Below are 25,000 nucleotides of genomic sequence, written 5' to 3' on the forward strand. Positions count from 1 at the left end.
ATTGATGGATCTTTCATGGAGTTTCTACAAGAATTCTTCCATAATTTCCTTCTGAAATTCCTCCTGGAATGCTTTGGGGGATCCCTCCTGCATATCATCCCTCCTACCCAGAATGATTCCCTTCGAAAGATTCTGCTAAAATTCCTTCGAGGATTCCGCCTGGAAATCCTCCGGATATTCCTACCAGAATTCTTCGGAATTTTCCCTTGAGATTCCTGCAGGGATTTCTCTTGTAATTTCTTCGAGGATTCCTCTTGGACTTCTTTCAGGGGTACTCCTGCACTTCCTTCGAGGATTCCACCTGGAATTACTTCGGTAATTCCTCCTGGAATATCTTCGGAGATACCTCTTGTAATTCCTCCGTAAATTCCTCCTGAAATTCTTTCTAGGATTCCTCCGGATATTCCATCGGAGATTCCTCCTGGTATAACTTCGGAGATTCCTCCTGGAATTTCTTTGATGATTTCTCTTAGAATTTCTTCAGAGATTCCTCTTGGATTTCCTACAGGAGTCCTTCTGGAATTCCTTCGCAGATTTCTCCTGGACTTACTATGGGGATTTCCGCATGGAAATAATTTGGAGATTTCTCCCAGAATTCTCTTAGGGGTTCCCTCTGGGATTCCTGCAGGGATTTCTCCTGTAAGTTCTTTGGGGATTTCGTCTGAAATTCCTTCAGGAAATCCTCTGGAGTTCCGCCAGGTATTCCTTCTGGACTTCCTTCAGGGATTCCTCCTGGACTTCCTTAGGGAATTTTTCCTTGAATTAATTCGAAGGTTCCTCATTGAATTCTTTCGGGGATTCCTTCGGCGATTCCACCTAGAGTTTTTTCGCGAATTTCTCCTGAATATCCTTCGGGAAATCCTTCTGATATTTCGGTGGGAATATCTCCTGAAATTTCTACTGGAATACCCTATGGAAGTTTTTTGGAGGTTCCTCCTGGATTTCCTTCGAAGTTACCTTTTGGACTTTTTTTGGAGATTCTTCTTCGAATATCTTCGGAGATTGTTCCTAGTATTACTCATGGAATTTCTCCAGGAATTGCTCAGTGGAGTTTCTTCGGGGATTTCTCTTAGAATTCCTTCGAGGTTTCCTTCTGGACTTCCTGCAGTAATTCCTCTCAGAATTCCTTCGAGAATTTCATCTGGAAGTCTTTCAGAGATTCCTTTTCGATATTTTTCGTTAATTCCTCCTAGAAATACTTTGGAGATTTTTCTCAAATTCCCTTGGAAATTCCCACTAGAATTATTTTTGGGATTCCTGCTGGAATTACTTAGTGATTCATAGCTGGAATTCCTTTGGGAATCGTGCTGGAGTTCTTTCAGGATTGTCTTTGGCAATTCTTGCGAGGATTCCTCCTAGAATTATTTCAGGAGCTCCTCATCGAATTCCTACGAGGATTCCTCCTGGAACTCCTTTGGGGATTCCTCCTAAAATTCCTTCGGGGATTCCTCTTGAAATTCATCCAGGGATTCTTCATGGAATTCCTTCGAGGATTTCTCTTGGAATTCCTTCGCGGATTTCTCCTAAATATTTTTCGATGATTCCTCCTAAAATTTTTTTTTTGATTTCTTCCCGATTTTCTTTTCAAATTCTTTATGAAATTCCTTGGGGGATTCTTCTGGACTTCCTTCATCCTCCTGGTATTATTTCGGTAATTCCTCCTGATATTCTGTCGTGGATTCCTCCTGGAATTTCTTCGAGGTTTCCTCCTAGAATTCCTTTGGTGATTCCTCTTAGAATTCCTTTGGAGATTCCTCTTGAAATTCTATCAGAAATTCCTCATGGAATTCCTCCAGAATTCCTCATGGAATTCCTCCAGAATTCCTCCTGGAATTCCTTGGAGATTTCCATATCGAATTTCTTCGGTAATTTCTCTTAGAATTCCTTCAAAAAATTTCTCCTGAAATTTAAGGATTATACACAGAGTTACTTTGGGGATTCCTTCTTGAATTTCTTTTGAGATTCCTCCTGAATTTCCTGTGGGGCTTCGACTTAGAATTCCTTCGGGGTTTCCACTTGAAAAATCTTTAAGGATTCCGTTTGGAATTCCTTCGGATTTTTTTTGCGGGATTCCTGCAGGATTTTTCCCCTTTTTTTTCTTGAGATTCCTCCTAGACTTTCTTCAAAGATTCCTCCTGAAATTTCCTCGAGGATTCTTCGGAGATTCTTCCTAGAATTTTTCCGATGATTCTTTCTGGACTTCCTTCGAAGATTCCTCCTTAAATTCCTGGAATTCTTTCTGGGATTTCTCCTGATATTCCGTCGGAGATTCCTTCTGGAATTCGCTCTAGGAATTCCTTTGGTGATTCTTCTTCGAGTTTCTTCAGAGCTTCCTTCTTAAATTTCTTCGGGAATCCCTCGCGGAATTTCTTAGGAAATTCCTCTTAGAATTCCTTCAGAGATTCTTGCTAGAATTCCTTCGAGGATTCCTCGTGGAATGTTTTCAGCAATTCCTTTTACAAGTATCTCAGGAATTTCTCCGGTAATTCCATTAGAGATTCCTCCTGGTCGTTTTACGTTGATTCCTCTTAGAAATCCTTAGAGAGGATTCCTTCTCGAATTCCGTCGGGGATTCCTCCTAGAATTCCTGCTGTAATTCCCTTTGGATTCCTGCTTGAATACATTTGGGGAATCCTCCAGGAATTTCTTTAGGATTTCCTTCTGAAATTCCCCGATAATTCCAATCAAGGATTTCTTCAGAAGTTTCTGAAAGATCTCTCCAAGGGAGATTCTTGTACCACCAGAGATTACTGCAGAAATTCCTTCAGGGTTTTCATACAGCATTTTCTACAGAGATTAGTCCAGATGGATTCCTCCAGGAGTTTCTAGGAGGCTCCTCCTAGAATTCCTGCTGAGATTTCTCCCTGAAATCATTCGGGGATTCCTGAGTGTAAATAGTGCGACCTTATTATCAGCTTTGATAGCTTCTGAAGGTTCTAAGAAAAAAAACTGAAGTAAATTGGATATTTTAGTGCCTTTAATTTGCAATGGAGTATTGCAGCATGCAATACACTTAGGTCATACATTCAAACGTCATAGTTTATTTGTCATCAAAAGTCATGAAAAAGCTCAGACTATAATTTATAGAGCGCAATGACAACTATTCTTTGCTTTGCCAATGTTGACTATGGTCAAATTTTGGTCACGCCGATTCACGCCGCCGCCGCCGCCGAGCAAAATATAGTCGGCGCACAGGTCTAGTCACAATCACTGATTGTTTCCTGTCACGTTGTGCAATGTTCAGTGTTATGTCATATTCTGCAGGTGATGCGTGGGATCTACCCAACTAATGATAGCTGAATAACATCTAATTCATCCAACATTTTTAAAATTAAGCTAAAGAGTGGCAATTATATTTGTTGGTTAGGTTCTAATCCCAACTGTCTTTTTGATTTTGTGGTTTTGAAGAAAATCAGCCACTACCATGGTAGTGCACTGGCAGGGGATGTCGCAAAAATACCAGACAACAACTATTACGTCGTAAGAATTTCCGCTTTTGAGGTACTGAGAGCAGAAGTATCTACAAATAGTAAGTTGTATAATTTGCTTAATTTTACAATCGCGATGTATTGCAAGGTAGGTGTGTGATAAAAATGACTAAAATTCAAACTAGTCGTCAATAAACGTTTATTAAAAATAAATCTGTCGCTACACATCTAATCCGTTACGTTTCTTCCATGCACATGCATCTACTACGTTCCTATTAAGATCAGTTAATTTGTGCATTCAGTTTTAAATTTTTCGCGTTGGCAGCTGCCACTAGAAATCCCATTTCTAATACTATCCATTGTTCGGTGACACGCGGTGTAAGACACTTGCTGTATTGGGATCGTTTTGTTAAAAAGTTTAAACTCGTAGTACGAAACTAAACACGCGATATATTGTCGTTTGAACATGTTTTCGTCGTGTTCATTGTTAATACGTCAGCACACTGTTACATTTTGGCAGATTATAACTTTCTTGTCGGGGTTTGTTAGAGGAAGGTTGCTTTTTTGTTTAAATAAATAAGAAGACAAAACAGGTGAAGGCACATCATTTTCAAATTTCCTCAAAGGCACTTTCCCTTTCAACGTTTCATTTTTTCGAGAATGGGTATGATCATGTCGAACTTTGGACGTTTTCCCGGATCTTCGTTCATGCAAATCTTGATCAACTTCGACAGATGAGGCGACGTTCCCGGGGGAATCGTCACCCGGAGGCCTTCGGTAGCGATACGCATTCCGGCTTCCATCGGCGTCAAGTCGGCGAAGGGAACTTCCCGCGTTGCCAACTCCCAGATACAAATGGCGAAACTCCACATGTCGCAGGCCTCCCAGTTGCGGTCGCTACGCTTGCGTTGAAGCATTTCCGGGCTCATCCAGGCCGGCTGGTAGACTCGGCCGCGCTCTTGGAAAGAGAACTTGGCATCCGCCATGTTGACTCGAGCCGTAAGGTCGTCGTCGATCTACGGAAGAACAGATATAGGATTGTCGGAATTTTGAATCGTGTTCATAGACCTACCATAACGTGGAAGCTGTTGAGATGATACTCCGGAATAATCCTCTCCAACGAATGCAAATAGGCCATACCGCGGGCAATGTCCAGCGCAAATCGTACGGCCTGGGCCGTATCGACCACAATCCCCGCAGCACCATGCAGCAAATCGTACAACGAACCCCTCGGCATATACTGACTGATCACGATCAACCGTGGAGGAGCATTGCAAGCTCCAATAACCGGCAGAATGTTCGGATGCGAAAAGATTCGCAACTTCGGGAACTCCTCGTTGAAGTCCCGACTGACGCGGGCGTTGCATTCTCGAATTGCCAAAATCTTCGCAACAATATCATTGTTCTGCCATCTGCCGCGCCAAGTCTCACCGCCCGCAGTGATGGCCAGCTTGGTGTGTAAGGTCAGGTCCTGAATGTTTATGCCCTTGTAACGCGAAAGGGTAGCGTCACGAGATCGCGTCTTCAGACCCAACCAGCTCTGATCTTTGAAGCTGATCTTCTTCAGCTCCTGCCCACTTTCGACGGCCAGGTTGTGCAAACTACGAAACGAAAGATAGATGAATCGGAAATTCGAGAGAATTCAACTACAGAATGTCCTACCGAGTGGCCAGCTGAGCCTTGGCCTTGTCCAGCGGGGTATCACCGTCCTTATTGGCGAGCGAAACCAGAGCACCATTGTTGACCAGCTCCTCGGCGATCGGTTGATAGCCCCAGAAGCACGCATAGTGTAGCGGAGTGTTGCCGTGTTCGTTGGCAGCGTTCACATCCGAACGGAAGCGAATTAGCTAGACAGGATAATGAGTATCAATATCAACGCTGAGTTACGACATATGGTCGGCGTTAAGTCAGAGGGGACCAAGTAACAAAATTGACGAAAATTAGATTTTTAGGGCTTTCGATTAAGAATTACTTAAGCTACTTGGAACATTCACACAATTTTCTTAGTGTTACAATTAACGAGAGTTATTGCATAATTTTCTTTTGATTGAATTGTAAAAATCGATAATAGTGTGCAGTCAGAGTGGACCATATGCTTGATGTCAAGAGAGTTGAAAAAATATGTATTGGTTAAAATCCAATAAATAAAATAGTTTATCATCAAAATATGATACGTTTCCAAATCGTGTGACTCCCTACCGCATTTTCTGATGATTATTGATCAAGAAAGCACGTAGAATTCCATTTTATTATGGTCAATATCGTATTTTACAGATAATCGTGTTGAAGCATATTGTGGCATTTCACGTGCAGACAGAGTGGACCATGTGTCGCTAAGAAAAATAGTTGAAATTATCTTATGCTACGTAATCCTTTCCAAATCAAAATATGTTTGTTTAGTAGCTGTTGGGCATCATATTGAAATGCATAAATACCCGTTTCATGAAGATATTGATTTTACCGATTATTTACGAATTGTGCACTTGGTTCACTCTGTCTGAACGAATTTTTGAAAAATGCCAGTCCTCTGAATAAATTATTATGAACTGTGTAACTACAATATTTCAAAAACGTACCGAACTATGAGAATACATTCAAAAGTTGTTAGCTTTTAAGTGTTCAAGTTAAGAATTCTTAAATAGCTCATTAATTGACTACCCTTCATGTGATATTGTGCTATTGTACTTGGTCCACTCTGACTGAACATAAAAATTGAAAATGGTAATCAACAGTGTAATATCAGAAATAACAAATTTCAAACTTCCTGCTCACATTATATACTACTCCTATTAACTGTTGTCCTACTTGTGCATTATTTTTTCATCAAATATGTAAAAACTTGAGTTTAAACAGTAGTTGGTTGAAGATTTTCCAAAAACCGTTCAGTCAGAGTGGACTAAGTACAATCAATTATTTAGCAATTTCTCGGTTTCAAGCTTTGTTTTACGTTTTTTCGCGATCAATACAGAGCGATGTTGTGATGAATAGTTATTAAGATTTATGGCAAAAATTCAAGAACATTTGTTGAGAAACTCAAAACTTTTAGAGTTGCAAACTTTAAAGTCGTTTTTCTAGAAATTAAGTAAAAGACACATGGTCCTCTCTGACTTAACGCCGACCATATAGAAAGGAAAAAAATATCCATAAACCATGTACACATGTAATTCACGAGCAGCCACAAAAATATCTTCTTGGGAGGTTACTAGCGGGACGTCATAACTAGAAGTTCCCACGGTATTCAGTTTCCTGCTAGTACATAACTAGGCTTCGGATACAACAGACCATGTCGAAGAGGCTTTTTGTCGGGCGTGCGACATCGGCTTCGACTGTTACTCCTTGATGCAGATTCTTCTTTATGGCTCGACGTTCGCATTAGAACTTGGCCTGCCTCTCTTCAACTTAGTGTTCCTAGAGCACTTCCACAGTTGTTAATTGAAGGGCTTTCTTTGCCTGCCATTGCATGAATTTGTATATTGTGAGGCAAGTACAATGATACACTATGCCCAGGAAAGTCGAGAAAAGTTCCCGACCGGAACGGAAATCGAACCCGCCGTCTCCGAATTGCCGATCCAAAGTCTTACCAATAGGCCAACTGGAGACTCCTCCTTGATGCAGATATGCGTCTGAATTGTTTCCGTTAGCGCCCTTGTGCGAACGCAGCGTAGACATGCTTTCTGAAAGATTGGGTCATGAACGCTCTATGGATCCTTGCCTGAAGATGCTGCCAAGCAGATATTTTCTAAATAGCTGTTAGTTCTTACATCAGAAACAGACTGTTCGGTTTGGCTTGGAAGGCTTCGGTAGTGGTGAACCGGTAGAACCCTGACCTGCCTGTTTCACGATCAGTTCTCCTACATGTGCCGATTTATGTTATTGATTACTCCGCTACGATGGCGTAAATCTTCTGCCTCGGCAGCTTTTTGTTTTGGAAACATAATATACCGGTGTCCACCAGTTCCTTGCTATGCTTGCAGAACTAGCGCTGCCCCTGATACATGACTTACGATAAATCTCACGAATGCTGCCTATTGATGGGTGCCCGAGAGTCGATGGTTTGATTAACCAGCATTCAAGCTGACCATACTCAGAGCGGGATACCATATAAATCCTTTCTCTTACTCCTTTGTGGCACGCGAATTGCGATCACTGAATCGAATGCATTCAAAACTTCCACAATATTCTATTTCGTCAAATCTTCGAGGAGGTCGTGGGTCTTCATTTCAAGACTTTAATCCTTGTAGGTAAGTCGAAGCATGTGCTTCTTTGATTTTTTTGGAGCCTCGTACCCGTGCGGTTAGAATCACCGTGCTTCTAATCACACCATCCTGTGGGGTGAGGGGTCGATTCCCGCTCCGAGAGATGGAACTTTTCGTGAGAATAGTTTCTTTTCCGTATCAACTGGTGCATGTTCCGTGTGTCCCTTGTACAATCTCTGTCTGAAGACAGAGTCCTCGTCTTTTTTTATTTCCATTACGAGTCTCCGTTATGATCGTCCACTAATTTATGTACTCTAGCTATCCAGAAGGAAACTTCGGAGGCAGCTAGCTGCTAGATTCCGTTAGTTTTTCGCCATATGCCAGATTTGCACATCAGAACTGAAATGATCTTCAGAATTTCTCCTGGCTTTATCATGATCAAGCAGATCACCATCTTTTGGGTCACATCCTGCACATTCAAGTTATATTGTAGTGCAGTTCCGGGGACGTGAAACATAAGTCACGGTTTCTATTTCCCGATTACAATACCCAGGGGTGGAAGGACGATAAGTCTACCAAGCCTAACACAACTCATATTATATTTTCTGCATCTATGATGCTCCGGGAAACGGCCGGGTCTCGCCCACGAGACATCGTAATCCGTGCTCTAAGGTGGATACCGGAGACCTCGATTCTATCCCTTCCTATCGGTAGCCTTTGCGAATCCATCAAGCGCTTTACTGCAAAACATTACGTGCTGTAAGCCCCATCTTGCGTCACAGGCTATCAGAACTGCGCGTCGCCATTGTGCGGCATCCAACCAGCACCAGGATGGCCACTGGAACAACTGATTAAACGGAAGGCGGTCACCAGTCAAGGGCATTCAGAGCGGACGTATATGCCCTAAAACAAACAATCGGGTAACGGGCTGTTGGTTGGCAATGTCGCAGACATCAGACGCAGGTTCGTTCAATCGCGTGGACACAGTAATGATCCTTCCGCAGGCACAAAAATAGTGTTGGACTTTAACTTCCTCTAATTCATCAAGTTCGGTTAACTTCAGCGATTCAAATGTAATTCCAAGAGACTAGCAAATGTTCACCTTCAAAGACCTCACTAAATAAACCAGCTCTCAATTCCCATACATACCATTTGAACAATCTCCAGATGCCCATGTGCTGCTGCCAGATGCAGCGGAATATCATCGCCCATGTTGGTTGCATTCACTCGAGCGCCCCGATGCAGCAACATCTCCACCAGTTTGGTGTGACCCTCCTTGGCGCACCAGTGCAATGGACTAAAGCCATGATCATCTCTAAAAAAAAAAGAAACAACAAACAAACCAAAAACAATGACGTCATTCTGCCTACACAGATCACCCATGTTGAAATCAAGCCAAGGATGAGTTCTTACAAAATATACCGAGCTCAATTTCACCCACGGAATTTGTCAAAATCTAATTTCAAAGAACGGTTTTCACCTTGATTTAGTTGATTGAAAATAATAATATTACCTTCCTACACATAAACTTGCCTGCTCTATTTCTTCCATTTATGGAAGTTTTCCTCCGCCCAGCACTTGAGACTGAGAAATAATCAATTCCTTCAACACTCACCCCTGATTCATATCATGCTCGGTGTCGTCCAACCAGAGACGCACCTGGATGGAATTCCCCTCACGGCACCAGTGGAATATGTCCTCCATTCTCCAGCTCCAGCAGGAGGATTCAACCGATTCAACCTTCGTGACAACTCCCACTTTCGTATGGGTCCAACAGAAAACGACGTTCCTTTCGCTGGTTTCGCACCCGTTCGGTATTTTTTCACTTCCGCCCGGTTATTTCGGATCCCGCTCGATGGGTGGCACTGTTTCCGCTGCAATTAGCTGGAATTTAAACACATTTCCGGACGAATTTATGCTCACTTGCAGCTGGCTGCTGCTGCCTTCGTTGCTTTTCTCGGTTTGATCTTAATGGGCGACGATGACGTCATTAGTTTTGATGGGCGGATCGGTGCGATGGAGAACTGTCAAATTGCGAGAATTTGAATGGCAGAGGCAGAAACGACGCCGGCGACGACGCCTTGCTCAGCAATGTTCAATGATGTATGATGATGATTGTTTTGTATACGTTCAGTGTTGCCAGTGTGCTTTTGTTGTGGCTTCAGCACATTCATGTCTCGGATAGTGTTTACCGTTTGCTGGCTCTTCTTTATTGTTATCGTCCTGATCCCCTTTAAATAGATCCTTAGAATCATGATCATCTCGTTTTCCATTCTCCGCAGAGTATTTCTTTTGCTTTTGTAGGTTGTTGACACCTCCTTGTCATATGTTGCAACAGGAGAGATCAGGCAAAGATACAATCAGTACAACACAATGTACAATCTGTTTACTGTCGGCTAACATAGATTACATTTGTGTAAAGAGCACAGATGGAAGTATGTTTCGATTCTTTCAAACGTTGCGACACCTCTTGATTCTGAAGTACCGCAGCATGATGACTACTACCAACTTATATTTTCCTTCTCAACTCACTTGAAGTGCAAATTTTCGGTAATACCAATCCGTGTGGTCAAATTATGAAATTCAAATAACTCAACGTACATATGTACAGATGGGTAAATTATTGGTTAAATTGGGAAAAAATCCACAGCTCAGGTGAGATTTGAACTCACGACCCTTATTCGCTAGACAAGTGCTTTATCAACTAATTACTAATATTTTCCTTATTATACGTAGAGCTACATGGACGATATCATGTAGGACATGGAAATGGATTTTTGTTTGGTTGTTGTTGATTTCTCGTTCTATAGTTTCTAAATACAGGATTACGAGATCCAGCAGCCATTCGACATCTTCATTTTCGTATAACATAAAAAAGAATACTACCTGTGCAAAATGGCGTTGCCATTATCTAGACTGATCTCTGATTATGCTTTTTGGAGCACTTTCAGGACGTAATGTAGTATCATAATGCAGAATTCTGGGCTCTGTTTAATACCACGTTGCTTCTTTCTCGTCGTACTTCATTGACGAAACTATTGAATAGATGTGTTTACATACGCTTGTTTCAAATCGATTGAAACTACTATCGTTTTGACTCCTTTTCGCCATGTTTCATCTCATATTCTCATTAGAACGAATATCGGATCTGTGGCGCTGTGTTTGACTTGGAAAAATATTTCAGAGCTTGACAATGCGTCGATTTTATCCCGTACTGTCTTTACCAGCATCTTCGCGTATGTTTTGTACGCCAATAGACATAACGTTTTGCACTGGCAGTTATCCGTAGTTTCAACGTTTGGTTTGACCAAGCATTTTAAACATTGTTTGATCACTCTGGTTCACAGCTGCGTCCATCGTCTTCGGGCGAGTTTGTCAAGGCGGCACACTTAATTCTAAATGGTTTATTTCCTACGTTATATTGTTATATCTTCGTCTCTGTTGTTGTCGTCGTGTACTTCGTAGTTTGTCTTTGTTAATCAATTTATAGTATGCGTTCGAAAACTCAGGTACGTCACGCTGTAAGTTAACCGTCGCACACTGGAGTAACAGGGTCCATTTCATGGCCAAAAAGTTTTAACACGTTTTTATGGTGTATTATGTATGTACTAGCGATAAAATTGTGAATTTAGATATTGAGGAAGCATTTTGGATTATAAATAGCCATATTAATCCACTTAAAGGCTAGAAATGATTTCTTATAACCTCTCTAAGGAATACGTTTATTTTCAAAATCACTTGATGCGTCGAACATTTTTATTTGACAACAGAGAACTGAAAAATAATTATATTTCCATGAAGAATATTGTTTGGAAACAAGGACCACCTCGTTTCATAGAAATTCTCCTGGAAGTGTGAGAAAAATTCAATTCTTTTATAAGTGTAGATAACGTGTTTATGTCTTCAGCAAAGTTGTAAGGAGTGTCATAATTGGGAAACTTGCTGAACAATTGTTCTATCTTCACAATTTTTGAGAGTATGGGCCGTTATTTTTGAACGGCCCCTTAAACTAAGTTTAAATGTTGTACCTTTTTCTAGATATTTTGGGAATCACATTTTCATTTTGGGGTAACTTTTATAGTGCCCTGGAAAACACATCAAAATTAATCATGGATTGAAATTTTAGGAGTTTGAACATGATGATAGAAGCCGTGTGGAATATATCAGTTTGAATTTTTCTATTAAAGCATGGCATTTTAACACAATTTTATACATAAAAGTAAGTTCGTGGAGTACTAAGTGGAAAACTCAATGAGTTTAGCTATAAAAAAACAATATTTATCTGAAAATATTTTCTTAACAGTGCATCAACATATGATTACATGCTGCAAATAGTGAGCTCTTTATTTGAGTTGTTTTTGATTTTTTATAACAAATTTTGAACACAACAGTTCTAGCTACATTAGATTACTACTGCATTGCATACATTTAGGCGTTTATCGGTGTATGGAGATTTCTGCCCAAATTTACTAAATTAATTCCATTTTACACATTTTGTTAAGAGATAGAAGACCAGATTTGTATTCTGCTATGATCTATCTACCGAGAATAAGTGGCCATTCATTGAAAAAGTAGTCGAAACGAAGTTGCTCTTCGAAATTAAACCTAAATTGTTACTAAAAACTATTTTTACTAGTTTTAGGTGTAAATTTCAAAATGTTTTTTTTTTCGTCTGGTACTTTCTGGTACCCGTTCTCTTGCGATTCACAAAGGATATGCCTTATATTTTATTGTAATTTTATCCAGATCGCGGAATGTTGCAGAATCTGAAAACTTTTTGATTGCTGAAAATGGTTCAAAATTTACAAAAAACATTGTTTTGAAAACTCTTCTGTAAGAGAGCAAAATAAATGAAACCAGGTGAAGTTTTTTGTTTAAATGATACACCCTTATCAGGAGAACTGTGTTACATACTCAGTTATTTTTTCAAACTGTCAATACAGTCAGGTTTTTTTTACGCGGTTTTTTTTACGCGGTTTTCATTTACGAGGTTTTTTTTTACGCGGATTTTTGAATTAACGCGGTTTTTTTACGCGGATTTTTGAATTAACGCGGTTTATTTTTACGCGGATTTTTGAATTAACGCGGTTTATTTTTACGCGGTTTTTTGAATTAACGCGGTTTTCATTTACGTGGATTTTTAATTTTAAGCCGGATTTTTTCCAAGCATTATTATAGAGTTTTTTCTACATATTTCTGTAGTTTTGGTGCTGAACAGCATTAAAAAGGTAGAATATGATGCAGAGTAATTTCCTGGATATCCAAGGACATCCAAACTGTTCTGAGTTTAGATCCTAAAGTCTACGTCTGTAACGGTAACTTCTTGCATTATACAAAGCAACGATTTGTAATCTATTATGCCCAGTAAATCTTTTAAAAGTTCAATCGGCAGTTTCAGATCAGTCGGGATATCCTAGGTCATCCAAACTGTTCTGGAGTATAGATCCCATATTCTACGGGTGCAGCGGTAACTTCTTGCTTTATACAAAGCAACGAATTGTAATCTATTAAGCCCAGTAAGTCTTTTGAAAGTTCAATAGACAGTTTCAGATCAGTCGGGATATCCTAGGTCATCCAAACTACTCTGGAGTATAGATCCTAAAGTCTACGGGTGTACCGGTAACTTCATTCATAATACAAAGCTACGACTTGTAATCTTTCATGACTTACTGAACATCTCAAAGTTCAATAGACAGCATCAGATCTGTTGAGATGTCTAACATCCAAACCGTTCTTGAGATTACATGAACTTTTTTCATTGTACAAATCTACGGTTTGTAATCTATTATGTCCAGAGATTATTATTATATCTAATATTGTATCTATCTATCAGATAATTATGTCTATTATGTCTATTTCTGGCTGTTCAATTGGCTGATTTGAAATATTTTAAAACTATTTTGGAATAATTATTGATTTAAACCCTGGCTAATTACACAACGCAACATTTTTTTGTCTCAAGAGCAAACTTATGTGTCTGCGAAGGATTTTGGGCCGCTGAATCCGAATCCGGGCTCAGATTTGCTCTAACACGTCACAATTTTGAGCTATACCTCAATTTATAGGGCAAAATATGCGATTTTGGGCTTTTTTGACAGCAACTCATTAAGCAAGGAAATATTTTTTTTAAGCAATCAAAAGGTTAATTGGTCAATTAACATCTAAATTAACGACTTATGCAAAATATTTCGTTTAACCTAATCAAATTTGATAGATTTTAGCATTTAAAGTTAGTATGAAAACTTGCATGCAACTTTTGGAGGGTGACTTGTATGGGAAATATCGTACCTAACATAAATCACTTAAAACTATCAAATTTGATTAGGTTAAACGAAATATTTTGCATGAGTCGTTAATTTAGATGTTAATTGACCAATTAACCTTTTGATTGCTTAAAAAAAATATTTCCTTGCTTAATGAGTTGCTGTCAAAAAAGCCCAAAATCGCATATTTTGCCCTATAAATTGAGGTATAGCTCAAAATTGTGACGTGTTAGAGCAAATCTGAGCCCGGATTCGGATTCAGCGGCCCAAAATCCTTCGGAGACACATAAGTTTGCTCTTGAGACAGACAAAAAGTAAATTTTTGTTACGCTGTGTTATGTATAGTTACTATTTTTAGCTTGAGAAACTACTGTCATAGCCATAGACTTTAAAAACTGAGTTCCAGAACACTTAGGATTACCTGGAATATCCCAAATTTTTCTAAGAATGCTTTGTGACCTTTAACTATCAACCCTCGAGCAATCGCGCTTTTGTATTTTGTACAACATGTTGAAATAATCTCTCATTTCGTGTTCAGTGATTAGCGTGGTGTTGACGGTGGTGGGCAACCGCGCGAGTTACGGAAGGTTAAGTGAACATGATTTACTGCCTGTACTTCGACACTTATGCGACACCTGTGAGATGGAGTCTTAACAACCAGTGTTGCAAAACTTCATCTCATTCATTTGAACATTAACTAACAAACAAACATTGTTCCTTATATGTTCATGTTCATTCAATCAGGACACCTATCAAATGAGAAGCGAATCCTTGTCAATTGAATACATTGTCACTAGAATGAGTAGCTGGGCACGAAACACGAGAAAACCCTGCCAAATTCCGCCAGACTGAAAAAATATCGAATGTCGGGTCAAAGTTGGGTCAATTTTTATCGAATGTTGAGCCACTGTTGGACCAACATCGACCAAGTATTGGGTCCATGTTGGGTTTGGCGGCCAAAATAAAAATAGGCGAATGATAGGTTGATGTCGGGTTTGACGTCATCAATGATGGTAAAAGCTTCAAACCTTTAAACAATAGCTTGGCAGTTTGTGTAACTTGTAGAAATTTTGAGTGACCGGCAAAAATCTTAAAATGTTGTCTTAAAATAATTCGTTGAGTTCATTTTTTAATATAAAATTAAGAAGGAAATTATTGAGTTAAATTTATAAAACATGGTTTTCATTTACGCGGATTTTTGAATTAACGCGGTTTATTTTTACGCGGATTTTTGAATTAACGCGGTTTATTTTTACGCGGATTTTTGAATAACCGTGGTTTATTTTTACGCGGTTTTTTTTTAACGCGGTATGTATCCCCGCGTAAAAGAAAACCTGACTGTATTTCGATAATTGAAGTTCTTCCGATGAGTTATGATGCAAATGAAAAAAACAGTAGAGAAAATCGTCAAATTTCGGCATTTATTCTTAAAAAAGTATGCATCCCAAAGTATTTTATTGATTTCCATATGATGAAGCATTATTTCATTTATTTTTAGAAAATATTAGACTCTGGAAAACCCTGAGAAAAATTTTTCGACTTATGGCCAAGAATTTGGCCCATTTACGCCTGTGTGCGTCGTTTGGTTGTTGATCTTTAGCCCGTTGTCTACCGCGTGTTTCACGAGTCTCATAGTTGAAGCGTTGTTGGTGCGTATGGAGTTTTTATGTTATGTGATGCACTTGTCCAGTATTTGAGAAATTTGTACGATGTATTCCTTTCTGTATACCACATTTGTTCGTTTTACTTGTGGTATTAAATCCTTCAGTTTTAGGAAGACTGTGTTTTTCATTTTATGACCGTGTTATATCGCATTTTCTCAACGTTTTGTTCGCTTCTCGCTTACACCAGGTATGAATGGGACACATTTCTTCGGTTCTCCATTCTTACGTTCGTTTTCCAGAGTGTTGTAGAGGCGAACCAGGTGTTTTATCATGCGTTGGATGAGGCTGTCTAGATGTTTGATATTGCGAAAAACGCATTTTATCATTCGAATGCTTGCTTCCCTATGTTCGACATCGGCTACCAGAATTTTCGTCTCACCCTCTCTCGACAGCGTGGGATCCAACAACCTCATTCGTTTCTTGCTTCTCGGTGAAAACCAGTTTCTCATCCACTGTTTTGACCTGTTCAATCACCTTCTCCACTTCCTCTCTTCTCCTCTTTCCTCGAAATTACGAAGCAATCGTCGACGTATCTTCTGTAAAACTCTCCTTCGCATTGAAAGAAAGATGAACCTAGAACTGTTTTCCTTGTAAGTTTGAAACTTTTTTTTTTTTTTCCAATTCGTTTATTTATAAGGCTCTGGCGTTTTATATAAAACTTAACGGAGCCGAATTTCTTATGAAACAACAAAATGTTATTCTAAAGCTATTCTACATTTTACATACAATTCACTTTGAATTCTTGCGCGAACTCTTTCTCGGGGGAGTGCGATCTGTTGTGGATCCTGAAGCCGATGAAGCAAATTGGGCCCGACGCTGGCTTGCTATCAGTTTCTTGGTTTTCTCCTTCATCATGGCGTTGAAATTGTTCGCTAGCTGTGTAGCATTTGGAATACCAAAGGTCCGCTCAAAGTACTCATCGTTGATAGCCGTTTTTGACTTCTCTTCCTCTTTGTCGCTTGATTCCTGCACTAACGGAGTTTCCTCGAGAATTTCTTCAACTACTTCCACGACATCGTCATCTATTGGATCCGATTCCTCAATAACTGTTTCGACTTCTCCTGTACTGACTATTTCGGCAAAAGTTTTAGGCTTGTTGGTCTTCTTCCTTGCTGGGCAGGCGTTTCTCCGGTGTCCAACTGAGTGACAAAAGAAACACTTGTCCTTCAGTCCGTCGTAAAACACTTTTCCTCTTCGCTTGTTCACTTCAATCAATGGTGGAATTTCCTTGTCGATGTCAATGTACACGCCCCTAACGCCAGTGTGCACATGATCCAATCCTAGGCCAGTTGGGAACTTTTCACGGACCGTTCTATTTACTTTTCCGTATTGATTAAATACCGTGACCAAATCATCATCCGAAACTTCCGGTGGGATGTCAAACACCCGCACATAATGTACATTACGGCCCGCTGCCATAATACACACCTCTACCGAATTTCCATTTGCGTACCCAAATTTACGTGGGTCCGAATTTTTTCGTAGACACTCCAGCATCGCTGCTTCTGAAGCAAATTTGATGCAAATGCTCCGGTTCTCCGTCATTTTATAGACGCTTTCCACGAGGGTCACATCGCCATCCAGCTGCTTTACGAACTCGGCGATATCGGTCCACGACGGCCGGGGGGAATCCACCGAGAATCGAAATTCAACGGTGTTAATGAACATTCCGCTCATGGCTCGAGAAAGCAAGTCAGTTTCACAAAGTATACAAGTCGGTCGAAGAACAAAACGACAGGCAAACAATAGCACCGCTGCTATGCAGTAATAAAAAAATATCCGGCAGAGCTCATCAATACCGCGTGCGTCGTACACGGCAGATGGGTAGCTACTGAAGTTTGAAACTTTCCCAAGGGGTAGTGGCACATTCTGTCTCAATTGGAATGTTGGTGTAAAGCGACACTACATCCAAGAAGTAGACTATACAGTCAGGTCTTTTTTTACGCGGTTTTCATTTACGCGGCCGCGTAAATGAAATCTCCATATAAAAAAAAAAAAATCATCGTCTTTTTTTTTTTTGCATGATTCGTCGAGAAATGGTGAGTGGCTTTAAAATTTTCTGTCACGTATTTTTCGTCTCCGTGTTGTTTTTAAATTAGCCGTCCGAATCGATGGTGGTGGTGCTATGCCATCCGGATTTGATCCGGATAGTTTTCCTTTTAAAAGCATTTGCAAAGTGATGAAAGTGTGAATCGTAGTGTCGATGCCAGTCAATAGCAAAGGAGGCAACCTTTTTCGTGTCGGTTTGGTCGCGTCGTCGGTTTGTTAGTGCGTCGTCGTTATCTGTGTGCAGCCGGGCAGTTTTAAGTGAAGAAACACGTAGAATGATTATTTCTGAATTCAGATTCTACTGGTTGAAATTGCGAGTTCTAATTGAATAAATAACTAGTTTTATGAAGAAATCTTTTAGTGCATCAGAAGATATCCAATATAAATTGTGTTTCTTTGCATTTGGCTGGAGCTTCTGGGTCGTGGATATCGAGATATAACAATTTTGGCTGGTGAAAATTAATTTCCACTTGCTACAGAATTTATTTTCTCATTAGCTATCACACACTGCGTCAAAGCAGGTGTCGTTCGGAATGTGATCCAGATGAAACAAAATCGAGTGTTTTGGACGTGTGATCAAATAAGTGAAGTTTGGAAGTACACGCACCCGTCATGTGGTCTGGTGATGACTGATTGTGTGAGTTGTGATTACTGCTTGGATGTTTCCATTGTGATGTCAGTGCCACAGCGGCTTCCTGATTCATAAAATATACAAAACCGCACGATCTACGATGTAATACAAACGCTGCTCAAGAAATTGGTGAGACCTTTCCAATATACATTATATGCCATTCACATACATTTCAACCATATTTACAACATACAATCTGGAGCGTTTGGTACGGTATGTCCACGCATCCTTCCTCCCCTGTAGATTCAAGAATTACTTCGACGAAAGAACAATCGTTCAAAACTCGAGGTACTTCAATGAATCATCTTTGCGGCAAATACAACGCAGTAGGCCTGGCCGCTTTGACGCTTGTGTCATATCTTTGATGTGCTGCAAGCCTCAATATTGACAAGAAAAGTAATTGGGCATAATCTAACCCAATTACTTTCCAGGATGCTTTCTCGTACTGGCTGCGTTTGTATTAGATTAGATTAGATTAGATTAGATTCGTCGAGAAATGGTGAGACTTTTTTTACGCGGTTTTTTGAATTTTGAACTGAGTTTTTTACGCGGTACGTATCCCCCGCGTAAAAAAAAACCTGACTGTACTGCCTTCTGGAATTATTTCGGTTAATATTTCTTCCGTAAATTCAAAACCGTTTTTTTACATGATGCTGTGTTTCTCCCATTATCCCCAACAGGATGTGTTGATGTTCGCTAAGATCTAGGCCATGCGGTACGCTTGCAGAACCTATGGTTTAACCAACTGGTCCAAGAGCCTGTTTTCTTTGTGGCTTTTTGGTGAGTCATACATTAATGGTGAATGGCAGTTATAAACTTTGAGACGGTTCTTATCTGTGCCATGATGTGTCTATCTTTGCTTTGCTCAATTATCGTGTTGAGTTTCGTCAGAGTGGTGGGATTGTCGTTTGGAAGTTTATAAACGTTGATGTCACCCATTATTTCCGTCATCTTTTACGGATACTTCTAAACTACTAACACGATTCTTGTTGTCTTGTTCCCTTTATCTGCTTTCGTTACGTACAATTCGGCATGTTCCTTCAAGAATATTCGGCTTTCCAGTACATCTTTCAGTATTCACTAGTTTTCTTTCGCCATAGATTGTAGTTGGTAGTTTACTTAAGGACAGACTTGTTAGAATCCCAAAATGGCCGCCACAATGGCCGACCTTGGCACCTACTCACGATTTTGAGGGCACAAATTTCTTCGTAAACAAAACCAGCGCATTTGATCTTCTTATTTTAAGCTTATTACAAGTGAGCAAGAACAGAATAATAAAATGAACTGTTGTTTGAAGCTTGCTTCTTGAGATTTGTGCGTTTAAAGTTCTCAAGCACTCTTGAAGCTGAATTTCAAGACGTTTGTCCTTAATTCGACATGATCGTAGACAGTTCCCCTCTGATGTGCTCAGCTCATGGATCACTCTTTACGTCGATCACGAATCTTACGTATGGAATCGTTTTTTTTTGTTCTGGATATTGAAGGTCCAAGGATAAGCGTTATCTTGACGAAGTTCGGTAATACTACGCTGATCGTGCTCTCCATCTATTCCGATGTTGATTCTAAATTTACTTTATCTTCTAGATTCTTTTTTTCTCCGTATTTCGACTTGTTATATGTATTTCTTGCGCTCTTTTCCACCATTGTTGTTACATATCGCCGGTCTTCATCGGTGATTGCTTCTTCATTTTTCTTCTTAGGTACTGCTTTTAACTTTTTAACCTTTTGGTGTCCTAGATGTTAAACACGGGTTTGCTTTTTCAATCACTTTGTCTTTGAGGGCGGCCCACGGAGTTTCGTTACTGTGATTCTTGATAAGATGGTTCTGCTCCTTTCACTTACGATTTGTTGCTTTCTTCGTTGTTCGTGTTGCTTCGAATTCACGATACGATTATAAAGATTGCCTCCTAGGTTTTTAGGCAACAAGTTAAGTTTTCTGATGCAAAAGTAATGGAAATTTCTTATACTCCTCTTTAAATGATAAGATAATACAGTTGACGTATTCTCCAAGAACATTCCCGATTATCGCGGCTCCTCTGTTGCAATGACAATCCGTGATTATCGCAACGAGTTCTTTCTGATTGTCTTTGGACAGAGTCAAGATCCACTTTCTTGAATGAGTTTCGCTGTGACAGAAGAATCAAGTTAACGTGAAAGCATCGTCGGTCGAATAATAGTGTTGCCAAACCGAAGAAATAGAGGGAAGAGTTGTATTTTAAATTCCTTCCTGTAAATAGAGATAAAATATATCAAAAACAACATAAGACAAATGAGGACACTCGAGTATGGGTTAACCACGAGTGCCCATCTTTTTCTATATATGGTAAAACAAACTACTATAGTACAAATACAGTAATTAATTATTAAGCCACGAGACCAGAAAATAATCAAGCTGGTATGTGTAGTTTATGACTAAAAACTATAACTATTCACCAGGCAACTTTCTTATCAGAGCATAACTACAATCCGACATTGTCACATCAATCCATTCTTCTTCGGCATCCTCAACACCAAAATATGATCTGGCAACCCGGTATCATCACGCAGCAATGATAAATAATGACGATGATGATTTCTGTTTTGAAAAAAAAAAGAAGTACATGTCGTAGTAAAGCGAAAACGCCAGAATGTAGGCTCCCACCACGGCACACCAGTCACAGTACGAGTGAAGATGTCGGAGCAGATCGAACAGATGAGTTTACCTCCCGGCTGGGATTGTAAATACGATGCCCGGACGGGCCGATAGTAAGTAGCAATATGAACCATCGATGCCTGATTGGATTCGAACCAATATTGTGATAGCAAATTTTCCGAAAATGTGTGGAATGCAATCAAATTTCGAAAAACAAATAATGGTGCTAGATCTGATGTGACGGGACGAAAAACAATATGGCGGCCGTTCTAGAATGATTAATATTTACATTCCTACACTATTTTGGCCCCTCCCGGGAAAGCTGTGTATCACGATTGCATAACTTTGGGATTAAAAATTTTCAAATTTCGAATGTCTCCGGTCACGTTTCAGCTACTATGTTAACCTGTTCGCGAAAACGACTACATGGGAGGATCCACGCGCTCGAATCCGCCAACTTCAAACGGGAGCCCCCTTGCACATCTCGAATGATAGCATCTCAGTGCAGCAGGTATGTATAGATTATGCTCGTGGGAGTTTGACATTTCACATTTCAAGGACTACGACGAATCCCGCTAAGTGCTGCTAGTGTTCTGTTGTACATAATGACTTAAATGTTGAACAAAATTCTATGTATCTTTCTTATCTCTCTCTCGTTCTATGCTATGTTACTACCGTGTAATGTTGTACCACCAAAAAAATCCAATTTACCCTACCCACTCGCGGAAATTTACGGCCCTGTAAAATTAAAGCCAGTGCATGGTTCTCCCTATCACGTGTACCCTTCAAGTAACTCGTTCTACCCAGCTCAGCAAGCTTTCCAGAATCCACCCTCGGGTGTTCCCAGTTTAACAGCTAGCCCCAATTTAGCCACCAAATTGCAGCAACAGCATCCGCAACCAACACAGCCAATTGTAAGTATCCTGTTGTCCTACTTTTGATCTGACGGTTCTAAAAATAACTCCCACTGATGGATGTGCTCTAACTCTCCCGTTTTGGGGTCTTATTAGGGTGTCCTGAAATAGAAAAAGTGTGGAAAAGTTAATTTTCTCAACCCTAGAATGACAGAGATTAGGACCTCAGAATAGTTCACGAAAACTCACGCGAAAAATTAAGCACTTCAATATATGTGTTAAATAATCTGTTTTTTTTTCATACGATCTGTTCCTCCTTAACTTTGATTATGGCAATGGCACTTATCAAATCATAATTTATTAAATCATACTTCAATTTGGCTAGCACGTTTCATTGGTGAAAGTATCTAAAATCAACTATTTATCATAAAATTGTTAAAAACAAACTCAAAAAATGTTTTGATTCTGTTTTAGTTTCTGATCATTCTGAGGGCAAAAAGTTACCTTTTTGACAGTTTTCCTATTTTGGGTCACCCTAATAATGCAAACTTCCCCCACTGACCAACTGTTTTTCATTCTCCACCTCCTCACTAATCAGGAGCTATCGCCAATGGTACGATCCAGCCCACACACGCCTCGAATGGGCCTCGGGCGTCACGCCATGCAGGAGACGTCCTTTTCCAACAATGTCAGCGCCGCCGACACCGATGCCACCGTGGCCAAGATTAACTCCATGTTTCCAACCGTCCCAGAAACCCACATCCGGATGTTGCTAAAGAAGTAAGTCACTCCATTAGTTTTTTTTTTCCAATTTCCTGTGCCGACGACAACGGTGGGCGAACACACTCTTTCACAGAGGACATATTACTGCTCTACTTGAATACTAACGCTTCATTAAAACAAGCTTTTTGCAAGCAGCAATAGAATCTCACCCCAAAACACACTTCACACTGAGTTACACTAAAACAAAAAACATAAAATTTTCTTTTCTATTACTTTGTATGTAAGCTCTTGTAATACAGAATCATAGGAAATAATATGTTTGTGGCTTGTGGTTGCGATGTCTAGAGCACCGGCTTTCTGTATCGCTTCCGGCCAACAGCAGCAGCAAGTTTCGTGCTAGATTTGGCTTTTCTATAAATTTCACCCCTTTTGTGTTGCCGCTTTTGTTTGATCCTTGTGTACCACTTACCGCTCCCCGTTTTAATTATTCACTATACAGCTAACCACATAGCATATCACATCCTACACCTGTACGTACATCTTATTTCCGGTCATTAGCAACGGTAGGGTGCAAGTATAAATCTACTATTAACTCATCGTACATATGTACAGGGTGATAATTGTATGGTTCAATATGGAAAAAAGCGCAAAGTTCAGGCCAGATTTGAACTCACGACACTTATACGCTAGACAATAAATTCTTTGGGGTAAAACGTTGCATTTTTCGAGCTCTATACTGCCTATGATCGCATATCAGTCCCATATTTGCTGGATTTCCTATTCATATTCCTATTCATGGGACACACTTGTATGAAAAAACAATCCTCGCTCCAGTCGCGACTTTTTGGATTCCATTTAGGTCCCACATGAACTGTACAAAATTTAAGCGCAAGCGATTGACAGATTACCAATCCGGAGACGGCGATTTCGATTCCCGTTCCAGTCGGGACAATTTTATCGACTCCCTGGGCATAGTGTATCATTGTGCTTGCCTCACAAGATACAAATTCATGCAATTGCTGGCAAAGAAAGCCCTCCAATTAATAACTTTGGAAGTGCTCAAAGAATACTAAGTTGGAAAGAGGCAGGCCAAGTTCCAGTGGGAACGTAGAGCCATACATAAGAAGAAGAAGAAGATTGAGAGTTTACATAGGATTTACTATGAGAAATGTCACACTCCCAAAAACAAAACCCATGGATCGCCACTTGCTTCCTTAATTTAAATCGATCAACGCTCCTTATGAAAAATTCATCCATGAATATTTCCTTCGAAGACCGCAAAATAAGTGGATGCCTGTGAAAAAAAGTTATTTAATTATTATCGATTAATGATCCGACGAATGACTCATTGCTTCGTTTCATCAGCAGCACTGTAGCTGCTGCCTTGTACTATGGCGGATTCCCATACAAGCAGGTGGACAAAAATATGTTTATCGCATTTTTGAGGATTTGTTAGTTTTCTGAAGTTGTTTCGGCCAAGATATATCGGTTATGAACATTTTGAAGCATCACGATTAAGTTTTGAAAAGGGCCTATTTTTATTATGGTGAAATAACTGAAAATATATAAAAAGTTTGGGTTTGTTTTATTATTTAAATTTCGTTTGGTTTTCTGTACTTGGAATGATTGAAATATTGTGAATTTACTTCGAAATTGAGTTCCAAGGGAATTTGCTTAGACTGTATGGGAATTGTCGTTCAATTTCAAGAGGCGTTCCCATGCGAGAAAAAAAAACGCTTAATCTCCCAAGACCGCAATTTACCGCAGCATTTCGCAATGGAAATCATTAGTGTAGACCTAAAGCTTGACCTTGAACTGATTTTGGGCCTGGGAATGTTTGAGAAAAAAGATGCTTAACCCTCGAGCGATCGCGCTGTTGTATTTTGTACAACACGTTGAAAAAATCTTGTCTTTTGTACTCAACGTTAGTGTGGTGCTGACGCAGGTAGTCAACAGCGCGAGTTACAGAAGGTTAACAAAAAAAATGATCTTCATGGCTTTTTCAACTTCTTCTTCTTCTTTTACCGCTTTTCTTCAGCTATGTCACAAAACCACCTGATTGTTAGGAAGATTGCTTCATTACCTTACCAATGATGTATGTATTGAAACCAATAGATAATGATGATATTAATTAGAAAATATCAATATGAATTTATGTGTTGGTTTTTTTGCGAAAATCTCATTTTTAGCTTTATTTAACTTTGATGCACAATATCTTCGCACTACATCTGCTAGAAACTTGAAATTCTGCACACCTAGAAAAAAGCATGTAATTTTAAGTGTCCTGAACCTGACATATACGAGCATCTTCACAAACACAAATTAGAGGTTGAAACATGTAAATTTACATCTTTCACCCCAAAATAAAACTTATTTTTTCTAAGCGTCTAGCAATCGCTAGAACCAATTTGACAGATAAAACATAGAAAAGTAAAATTATGCCATGCATGGATTCGAACACCGGATCTCCTGATCGTGAGCCACATCTCTTACCTCTCGGCTATTTTACCGAGTTAGAAGGTGGCTGATGAACGTGATAGTGATTCTACGCTTCTGGTGG

The 25,000-nt window shown here is 39.8% G+C and overlaps 2 protein-coding genes across 2 annotated transcripts; one reads left to right on the top strand and one right to left on the bottom strand.

Moving 5' to 3' along the window:
• Nucleotides 1–3,610: 3,610 nt before the first annotated feature.
• On the bottom strand, nt 3,611–9,622 carry LOC109400747 (integrin-linked protein kinase). Its single transcript, XM_019673242.3, has 5 exons — nt 9,240–9,622; nt 8,774–8,939; nt 5,091–5,275; nt 4,501–5,029; nt 3,611–4,444 (listed from the first exon to the last, which is right to left on the bottom strand). The coding sequence occupies exons 1-5, from the start codon at nt 9,326–9,328 to the stop codon at nt 4,067–4,069; spliced, it is 1,347 nt and encodes a 448-aa protein (XP_019528787.1). The 5' UTR covers nt 9,329–9,622; the 3' UTR covers nt 3,611–4,066.
• Nucleotides 9,623–20,835: 11,213 nt separating this feature from the next.
• LOC134284704 (uncharacterized) lies at nt 20,836–22,497 on the top strand (the record flags this gene model as incomplete). Its single annotated transcript, XM_062843836.1, is given in 4 exon segments — nt 20,836–20,976; nt 21,257–21,374; nt 21,616–21,777; nt 22,316–22,497. Coding segments are annotated over 4 exon segments (536 nt in total), but the record flags the coding sequence as incomplete, so codon positions are not given.
• Between the last annotated feature and the right edge of the window lie 2,503 nt (nt 22,498–25,000).

Source organism: Aedes albopictus, unplaced genomic scaffold, assembly GCF_035046485.1.
Source record: "Aedes albopictus strain Foshan unplaced genomic scaffold, AalbF5 HiC_scaffold_583, whole genome shotgun sequence".
Classification (NCBI taxonomy): domain Eukaryota; kingdom Metazoa; phylum Arthropoda; class Insecta; order Diptera; family Culicidae; genus Aedes; species Aedes albopictus.

Excerpts from the sequence above, each read along its gene's own strand:
- LOC109400747 (XM_019673242.3), bottom strand. The coding sequence starts at position 9,328 with ATGGAGGACATATTCCACTGGTGCCGTGAGGGGAATTCCATCCAGGTG. Across the intron at positions 5,030-5,090 it reads AAGGCTCAGCTGGCCACTCG|TTTGCACAACCTGGCCGTCG; the intron begins GTAGGACATTCT and ends TTCGTTTCGTAG. Across the intron at positions 4,445-4,500 it reads TCAACAGCTTCCACGTTATG|ATCGACGACGACCTTACGGC; the intron begins GTAGGTCTATGA and ends GTTCTTCCGTAG.